Here is a 10,212-nt window from a genome sequence, read left to right as displayed (position 1 = left end):
GTCGTTTCCGCTCAAATGAACGGATCTTTGCTGTGTTGTGACTACCCTGCGCATGGTGGCGCTCTAACACTATATTTCTCAGCGAAGAAGTCCGATCCACAACAATAACAGTGCTAGCTGCAAGGGAATGTGACGCTCTCTCTTAATCCAGCTGTAAATCATACCAAATGACAGCTGCTTTCTGCAAGTAACGTAAGACAAATTGTTATGCAGCTTGAAAAAATTCCAATGTAGTGTGGTTTTCAGCACAGCTATCGGCTTATAAATAGATGCGCGGGTCATAGGTTAGCCTGTTCGAACTCTGCGGTACTCTCGTCTTTTTGTTTAATGTCACTGGTCTCCGGCCCCGTGTGCAAACATGGAGAGCTTGTACAAGCGCAAAATGTTCGCTTCGATGCGCAAAACAAAGACGGACCTGTCCAAGAAGAGGCAGATTGGTCTTCCTGCCTCAATCCTGGACGACAGTGACGAGGGCTCTTTCTCCTCCTCGTCGTCGTCCGGTTCCCAGTCCGACTTCCATAGCTCCCCGGAGGACGACAGTGACCAGGAGGAGTGGCAAAGGAGTGATTCCGGAGCTACATCCAGCGACGACAGCCGCTCCGTGACCCGCAGAAAGCGCTCTTTTCTGGTCGGAGACGAAACATCGTCTTCAAGCACTGCGAAGGAGCGGGATGATGAAGACGATGACGACGACCACGATGACAATGATGGGGGTAAGAAAGAGTTTACAAGTCAGCCGAAGAGGGTGGTGCAGCCCAAGAAGAGGTGCAGGGTTCAGCGACAGGACGATTCGGACTCGGACCGTGCAGATGAGAAGCGGAGAGAGGAGGAGGAGAAGGCGAAGAGGAGACAGAGACACAACAAGCTGCTGGCGCTGTCGCGCAGGATGAAGGCCCGCGTTCCAAGTCGGAGGAGGAACCGCGTGAAACAGGTATTACACCTGTGGAACGTCCTTGTATCCATTTACATTTGTAAACCTGACTTGACTTGGATTGTCTTACTAGTGAGGACAAATAACCCTAAGAAACACTGTAATATGTTTGTTGTTGTTTGTTTTTTTCAGGTTGAGGATGAATCAAAAGAAGTGGATGACTTGGCTCATGGTGATGAAGATGAAAATAATGGCAAAGCTGAGGTTTCAGGTGAAGACGGCGAAGAGAAGGAAGAAAAAGAGGAGCAGAAAGAGGATGAGGCGGTGAAGGAATAGCTTCAGCCATGTGGTGAAGGGTACCAGATATGGGATTATTTTCGATTTGAAATGGAACTGGCATTGGTAATAAGGACCAGTGAAGTGCACAAAGGTTTTGGTGAACCTTGCACACCTGACACGGCTCATTCTGCAATAGCAGTAGATCCTGAAATGGGACTGTAAGAGCATGGGTGGGTTGCTTCTTTTTAAATCAGGCCTACCGCACTCTGAAAGTACAGGCATGAGAGGTTTGTGGTCTTGGTGTTTTTTTGTGGGGTTTTTTTTTCTTTCTTCAAATCTTTCACTAGTTAATATCAAGACACCAAATTTAATTGATTCTGTAAATAAGAACAATCTTATTTCTATTGGGACGACTCTTCCTTTGACCTAATTCAAAAGACTCAAAAGGGTGCTTGTTCCCATGACAGTAAAAAGATTATCCGTTGAAGATATTTAAAATTAATTATAAGTGAACGTATTATGCAAATGATCAATTGCATACTTTAATTTGGGGTGAAATAAACATTTTCTTGCAAACCATTTTTTGTCATTTAGCCGCTAGTGCTGAAACTACAGTTTTTTGTATAGTGTCTGCTTTTACCACCCAAGATTCCCAGAACTGCAGTCAGATTGGATTTCAGTTTTGCGAACGTTTGAATTTGGCAAAATTCATGTTTAGTACATCTCAATTATTTTCCTTCAGATTGTAAATCAAAGAAGATCTGAACTTTTTGTAATGAGATGCAGGTTGGGAAATGCTTTAGCGTAACTGCCTCACATTGTGCCATTCTTCATTATAACCTCCTTGAATATACATCAACCTTATTTAGTTTAATCCTGGCACTTAAATTATAATGTATTCTAAATGCAGTGGAGGCCACATTAAAGTTTGCCAGGTTTTCTGTCTCTATGACCTAAGAGATGAAGCTTGCCTGAAAGGTAAATTCCTGTAAAGCAGCATTCATATTATGGAATCATCAGCTGCCAGTGGAACTGATCTCATCGCTAATTCTGAGGATCTACCCGATAGACATGTTCTGCAGTGTTGCATTTTATTAACCTCCAAATGAGTCATTTGTGTGAACAAAGAGAATGAGTTCTTTAACTGTGTGAAACTAACTATAGTGTAGATCATGTGCCCATGATCATGTTACAGAAAAAAATCAATCATAGAGCTTCTCTGCAGTTGTGTGAGTGTGAGAGAATGAGCGTTGAACCTGCAGTATTAGAAGACACTTCAATACACGACTTGGACAAAATGTTTGTCTTTTGTTCCTTTAATCTGTGTAAGAAAAAAAAAAGACTAGGCCTGCAATGTACATGTGTATTTTTCCACAGGCATATAAACCATACCTTAACATTTGACTCAACCTTTTTTTTGTCCTTAAAAGGATGCATCTTTTTTCAACATACTTTTCATTTATTTGAATCAATCTGAATTGAATCTTTTGTTTTTAATATATATTTTTCTGACAATGGTAGTTATTTAACAACAAACGCTTTGAACTGTGAGGCCAACAAATTATGTTACTTATCACAGATACTTGAAGTAGTTTTGATTATAATTAATTAATGAGAATTATCTTGTCGAAAATTTGAGAAAATTCCAATCCCATGTGTACTTTGTAGGACCTTACGGAAGATTAGACACACATCCATGATTTAAAAAGCCACTGAATGTATTTGCATCCTTTTATTTAAAAAGGTTTCACTTTTGGCTATTTGGTTTTGTTTTAAACATCTATTATATAGAATTATTACCGGGTGCTTTCGGTGTGTTTTGTATTGTTGCCTCAATTCCTCCCTCCCACCATTTGTGCTAATGTATTCGTGTGCTTAACTCAATAACCAATACTTTATCTAATTAATGAAAGGTTTTTTTACCTTCTTAGAATTTAACCAGTACAAAATTTAAGTTTTGATTTATCTGCACATTGCCATATTAATTTGAGGTAAACTGGACTAAATGTTTTTGTTTCTTAAGCAACGTCAATGTTTTTCAGTCATAAAATTTTGAGGCCTTGAGTGTCTTATTCATTATGTCACATGTTCCATCAGTGCTGTGTATACGTTTTCTGAGTGTGTTTCTGGTGGTGTCTGTATAAGACTTTGACAACCAGTCTGCTTTCTAAAAACAGCTTCATGATTAATAAATATTTTGGTTGATGACCAAAACAGTGTAGTATTCTCACACATAACAAAAGTATCAAGTAAAGCATTTCAAAAGAAAATCTGTATGTTTCATATCAAGTCCATCTCTTGACTGAAAAAGGTGTACATTTTATTGATGCATCTTTTAACAGTGAGGACAATGCTTCAAATAGTTCAAATACAGTCTTGTCTGTATATAAAATTCAAAATCACAACATTTTACAGTCAGTACAATCAACAAATAAATTTAAAAAATCCATTCAAACGGTAAAGCCTGTTTAAATAAATATTTAAAAAGTGGGGGGGCTGGCTGGTTGTACCTTTTGTGACGTCACTACCGTATTTTATTTACTGTACGTACCAGTATGTTTTTTTTTTTTTTTAGTATGACTGAGTTTAAAACCAATTCATTGGATGTGGGAGAATCACGTACTCCCGAAACGTTTTCACGTGACTACAACGTCATCACGTTCTGGCCGCCATCATTGTTAGTGGCACTGAAGCTCGCGGAGAAAAACTGGCACTGTAACGCTGTCTTGTGAATCGTGGGTACGCTGTCCGAGTGTCAAGAGTTGCTGGGACAGCAGCTATGGTTCAGACTTGCTCAGCCTACGGCTGTAAAAACCGTTATCACAAAGATAAAGACATCTCCTTCCACAAGTGAGTTTACTTTAACTGTGCATTAGCATTAGCTATTCAGGCAAGATCATGGAAAAGCTTTGCGAACTACTTACTGGACATAATGACAGACGGCATCGTTTTCTCACAATAAATATGGATTTTAACATCATGCACTTGTTTGTCTTACGCGGGTGTAGATAAACAGTATGTCGTTCTTGCAACTTGCCTGCATGATGTTGTTCGACTTCATACATCCACTCTTCATGGTTACTACAATTAAATACAATACTGTAATTTCTAGCCAACACCTCCAACTCCCTTAACTAAAATTAATGTCGTCATTGTCTTATTTGTCAACGGTTAGTAAAGACAGACCAGAGTTATAGACTATATTTGTCGTAACCAATCGTTTTTGGATCAACAAAGCATAATTGGATAATTCCCCACAGTATAACTGCTGATCTCACTGAACAATGGTTGAGAATAGTTAAATTATTTTGTCAACACTAAGCCAGTACGTCAAGTTATACATTTTTCGTTAGTGGAGACCCACAATATGTCTAAATTGTGGTAGTTAAAATGTATTTGATACCTACAGGTCAAGCAGTAGCAAATGGAACATGAACATTTGCTGATTTTATTTTTACTCACAAAATATTAGAAACACCCTTTAATATTGCACCGTGACGTTCTGCCCTACTTTTCCCTCCTAGCATTTTGTAAAGAAGGCAAAGTTGAGTTGTACCTAATTCTGTGTAATTGTCATTGTTCATTCAGGTTTCCTCTCGCACGTCCAGACATCTGTGGTAAATGGGTGGCAGCAATGAGGAGGAACAATTTCAAGCCAACCAAGTACAGTAATATTTGTTCACAGCACTTCACTAAAGACTGCTTCAAGAGAGAGTGCAACAACCGCGTGCTGAAGGAGAATGCCGTGCCTTCGCTTTTTGACTTTAACCTTGACATCAAGGTAAAGCAGGTTAGAAAAATTCAAAGTGTCCCTCCCCCCTTCTCTCTCATTTATATATGCAGGTGCATTTCAGTACACTAAGGTGTCATGAAAAACACACAGCAGCAAAAAAAAAAAAATTAAGACCACCATGTTTCCTTCAATTTCTTGTCCATTTTAACACTTGGTGAGTGACATTTAAAGGTTATTTAAAGGGACTAACTGACACAAACAAAACACTATTTTAGATATTTATGTAAGTACTTATGAGGTAGTTTGGGTCATTATCAAGAAAAACTTAACTCTCATGAGCTATTTTTGTTCTCATTGATATATTGGTCCAAACAAGTCCACCTTTAGTTGTTCCAGGCATTTAAAATGAGCATTAAGATGAAGAAACAATGGTAATTTATTTATTTATTTGTTTATTTATTTTTAGTAGATTCAAAAAGGGAAACTCATTCTTTAAGTGTGAACCTATTGAAATATATATATTTTTTATACTGTTGTGGCATGGTTAGCACGTCCGCCTCATAGTTCTGAGGTGCAGGGTTTGATTCCGGCCTTTCTGCTTGGAGTTTGCATGTTCTCTTCGTGCTCCGCTTTCTTCCCACATTCCAAGAACATACATGGTAGGGCGATAGAACACTCCAAATTGCCTGTTGGTGCGAGTGCGGATGGTTGTTTGTATCTGTGTGCCCTGCGATTGGCTAGCAACCAGTTCAGGGTGTACCTTGATTGCCCCTGCTGGCATCGGCTCTCGCAGGCCCAAGGCCCTCGTGAGGACAAATGACAAAAAAGATGATTGAATGAGTTAATGTAATATTGTTGGCTTGCAGATAATAAATTCGAATTCACCATCTCCTAAAATTTCAACATTGTGAAAAAGTTCCAATATTATAAACTAATGGTTTGGCATTCTAATCAGCTAATTAACTCTAAACGTTTTGAATCTTCAAGTGGTCCTTAAGTCTGGTTCAGTAGCTTCCTTGATCATTAATTACCGCTAACTTGATAAGTGTCCAGAAGAAAGTCACTGACAGACACACACCACAACAAAGGCAAGCTAGCAAATGTTATTGCTCATGAAGATGGCTGTTGACAGAGTTCCATATCCAGGCGCAAGCAAGGAAAAAATGTGGATAAAAAGGATGCGCAAGTTGCAAGACAACTAGCCTTGCAAGGATTGTGAAACAAAATTCATCCATGCATTTGGCCAAAGGCGTAGACATACCGTATCAAGGAATTGGGCTTTTAATTTTGCATTCCTCCTTTCTACTACTACTACTCATGAACCAGCAACAATGCCGGAAGTATCTTTCCTGGACGAAGAAGGAAGAGCACTGGAGTGTTCATAGCCCAAATGAGATTTTCAGTTGAATTTATATTTGGGATTGAAGGACCTACTTGAGCAGGCCTGAGCAACATACCACATATAAAATACTTGACCTGGAAAAGTCTTCCTGAGGTTTAAATTAAAGTGTTGTCATTTTGATGTGTACACGTTGGGCACCTGCCCCGACTTTAAGATCAAACAAAAGCTTGTCAAATGACTGCAGTATTAATTTGGCCGGACAAATTGTGAAGTTCAAAAGAAGAATTGAAGCAAATTAAGGTTGTGTTTGAAATTGCAGAGCTCTCAAGTGAAGTATTACATCACCAAGACAAAAATCCAGATTTTCTTTTTTCTATCTGACAGTCAGAATGTCTGGAGGATCCCTTCCCATCCGAGATCCACTTCCCCCTCTCATTTCCTCTGACCTCCGACAGCGTCATGGAGGAGGTGGAGTCCGAGCCTGTAAGGAGTCCACCTGACATCCCCAGTGACACAGTGATGGTCTCTTGCGACCATAACTACACAGCGGAGGACTCTGCACGGCAGAAGAAGCGCATCCAGCAGTTGGAGGAGCAGCTGGAACTACTGAGGAAGAAGCTAAAAACAACACAGCAGAAGTGTCGCCGTCAGGAGAGGCAGCTCAAGAGCCTGAGGGTCTCTTGCAAGACTGGACGGGCACCGCGCGACGCACCGACTGCTTTCAGCGAGGGTTATGTCATCTTACCGAAACACATCTACCACACACTCAAAGGCATCAAGTAACAGGATGAGACTTAAGTTGACTCAAATGTACTGCACATCTTGGAACAGTTGGTGGAGCTGTTGAGCAAAGCAGCGATGCTCCATGCTGTCAGCAGAAATTATGGAACAAATGGACTGGCTTGTTGTCACACGATTTTAGCTTTTGCAAACATGTTGCTGAGTGACTGTTAATGTCAAAGTGGCATTCCTTAGCAACTAGCGGTTTTGCACATACAAAAAAGTTTGGCAAGTTCTCGTCTGCTTATGTAGTATTTAATGTAACACATGCCTTTTAGTGTGTTAATTACCAGGAACACTGGTCAACATAGGTGTGAGAAGCCTCCAGTGGAACAATTCAGTGCCTGGCAATGTAATGAGCTTTTATCCTGAATAATATAGCGTGGATTTTGGTGCTACCTGTATTTGTTTTTTGAGAATTTTGTATTGCGATAAAAGAAAATAACTTAATACTCCTGGGGACTATTTAGGGACTAATTAACAGAAAGGAATCAAGAACAACATGAAGAAGAATTCAATATTCCCAAGTCTTGTTTTACTAAATGTCATTTTTTCCTTATTGCGAACAGTGAATTCTCCTGCTTGACCATTTTCAAAGATAACATTTTTACGTAATCGTCTCCCAGATACAGACAAGATTGCTGGATTTGCATACATTACCGTTTGATTTGTTTTCTTTTTATCTGTATGATGATAGGATGATTTGACTTTGGATATACCAGCAAGGGTTAAAGGTGCGATTAACAGGGTAGATCACACTGCTCCAGATGCGGGATTTGCCGTAAGTGGTCACATGATTTTCTGGGTGCCATCTTGCAGCTCCTTGCTTGCTGGTGCTGAAATCTATTTTTATGAATCTTTCATAAATTTGGGAAAAATTACTGCATGTTCATGGATTTTCTGCATCTCACATTCATCATCAACTCTTCCAAAGCGATGCCACGTGTTTAAGTCAGCCTACAATTCCCGTTGAATTTTCTGGCAGAGTTTGTATGTGAAAAATGGACTCTTCAATTAGTAGGTGAAAAAAACACTAATATCACAGAATATTGACCAGCAGTATGTTTTCCTACTAGCTCGTTTACCTATTGGTTGATTTGTGGCAGAAACCAAACTCTGGCAGGGTTTTTACTTTCAAGACTAGGATTAGACAATGAACTCACCTGAAACCCTTTTGAGGGCCAGCACTTTAGAAAATATAGAATCATTTAATTTGCTTCATCCATTACATCTTGCTCCTCTCCTTGAGCTGTGAAAAAAATAAATTGAAAATGAGTGTTGAATTGATATTGTTTCCACCAAATGTGTGACAACTTAAATATAGGTTTTACTCTTACAGGTACTTTTACAAGTACTTCAAGTATTCATATATATACAGTAATCCCTCGCTACATCGCGGTTCGTTTATTGCGATTTCACTACATCGTGGATTTTTTTTTTCAAATTAATTTTTTTTTTTAAATAAGACTTCTAATTTGGGGAATTTTGGCACGAAAGTTGCCCACACGCCAGCAGAAAGCAGGGAGTGCCCACACAAATGCAGTGCGTACACTTGTACCTTTTTATTAAAAAACCTGTTATAATAATAAGAGTTCTAAAACATATTTACAGTGTTGTACCTTGTTATAGAATTTTTTTATAATAATAAAAGAGGTCTAAAACATATTTACAGTATGTACACTTGTACCTTGTTATAAAAAAGTTATAATAATAATAAAAGCTGTTCTAAAACATCAACAGTATGTGTTAAGAATTTTCCATGTTATGTTATTCAGTCGTGCTTTGATTTGAGGTAGGGTGCTTTATTTTGAAGGCTGTTTTCAGGCGATACCACTTCCTGTTTCACGTTCGTGTACACATATGTTACAGTGGTACAGTAGTCATTGACGATGTAAGTGGGTCTCCTCACAAGAGAAATGAACGATCACATACGTCTAACCTTTAGGACAGTGTAGTATTGCTCCAAATGTTAGTTTACATTCCTTTAGATGTCTGTTTTCGTGTGTTAGCACGATCGCAAATTCGTATCTTTCCGCTAACTCATTAGCCTGCCCATACTTCTTAACATATTACACGCACACACGTATAATATTTACATTTTCAATATTTATAAAACATTTTCTGTATGTTAATAATACTATTAATGTATTATTTACATGTTTAAAACAATAATTTAATGTTCTAATAATAAAATATGCACTTAAATGTACTGATGAGCGGGTGACCCTACCTCACGAATTTCACTTATTGTGAGTGGTTTTTGGAACCAGTTATATATATATATACAGTAATCCCTCGTTTATCTTGTATAATTATATATATGTATATATATATATATATATATATATATATATATATATATATATATATATATATATATATATATATATATATATATATATATATATATAATATGACAAAAAAGAAAATATGTATGTACTATGTATATATGTATGTATATATATGTATGTATAAATGTATGTATGTAGGTATGTATGTATGTATATATGTATATACTATATATGTATGTAGTATATATGTATATATGTGTATATATGTGGATAGATAGATAGATAGATAGATAGATAGATAGATAGATAGATAGATAGATAGATAGATAGATAGATAGATAGATAGATAGATAGATAGATAGATAGATAGATAGATAGATAGATAGATATTGTTGCTTCAATTGTAATGACATTTTTGAACAGCAGGCAGCGGTGCAGACTAGGTGAGGAAATTGTCTTGCCACCAATATCGGGGTATTACAATGTTAACGTGGAAAATTCTCAGTCAATAAAAATGACTTTTTCTTTAAAAAATTTTAGATGTGCAGTCAAAGAGGATCTGGGTCTAAAACACATTTGCTGTAAGATGGATGGTAGGAACCAGTCTCAGGAAACAAAATCAATCACAACAGACTATTCTGGTTATCTTAGAAGATGTTTCACGTCTTATCCAATCAGACACTGTACAATACTGGACAAAACCGAACAACCACTAAGAAGGTGCATGCCGAAACATAGATGGCGAGAACTGCCCTATCTAGCTAATACTGTGTGTATATGAACAGATGAAGCTTGTTACCTGATAGTTTAAACATTCTAAGACAACCAGAACAGTTCAGTTTTGATCATTTAATTTTCCTGACTCCCGAGGATGAAAAGACCAGTATGAAAACTGTACTTCAGTAGCTGGTTATGT

At 37.9% G+C, this 10,212-nt stretch overlaps 2 protein-coding genes across 3 annotated transcripts; both read left to right on the top strand.

Moving 5' to 3' along the window:
* Window positions 1-74: 74 nt before the first annotated feature.
* LOC148390010 (uncharacterized) lies at window positions 75-3,364 on the top strand. Its single transcript, XM_088391158.1, has 2 exons — window positions 75-931; window positions 1,064-3,364. Exons 1-2 carry the CDS (start codon window positions 359-361, stop codon window positions 1,205-1,207), a joined length of 717 nt encoding a protein of 238 aa, XP_088247284.1. The 5' UTR covers window positions 75-358; the 3' UTR covers window positions 1,208-3,364.
* Window positions 3,365-3,773: 409 nt separating this feature from the next.
* On the top strand, window positions 3,774-8,292 carry thap1 (THAP domain containing, apoptosis associated protein 1). Of its 2 annotated transcripts, none has more exons than XM_088392708.1 (3): window positions 3,774-4,000; window positions 4,739-4,940; window positions 6,610-8,292. In XM_088392708.1, exons 1-3 carry the CDS (start codon window positions 3,930-3,932, stop codon window positions 7,006-7,008), a joined length of 672 nt encoding a protein of 223 aa, XP_088248834.1. In that variant the 5' UTR covers window positions 3,774-3,929; the 3' UTR covers window positions 7,009-8,292. The 2 variants fall into 2 exon arrangements, with proteins under 2 accessions (XP_088248834.1, XP_088248835.1); XM_088392709.1 differs by having other exon boundaries at window positions 3,777-4,000; window positions 4,739-4,931.
* Window positions 8,293-10,212: the final 1,920 nt, after the last annotated feature.

Source organism: Syngnathus floridae, chromosome 12, assembly GCF_059516105.1.
Source record: "Syngnathus floridae isolate MCC-2025c chromosome 12, RoL_Sflo_1.0, whole genome shotgun sequence".
Lineage (NCBI taxonomy): Eukaryota > Metazoa > Chordata > Actinopteri > Syngnathiformes > Syngnathidae > Syngnathus > Syngnathus floridae.
Note: the sequence above shows the minus strand (reverse complement) of the source record. Positions and strands in the feature narration are given on the sequence as shown.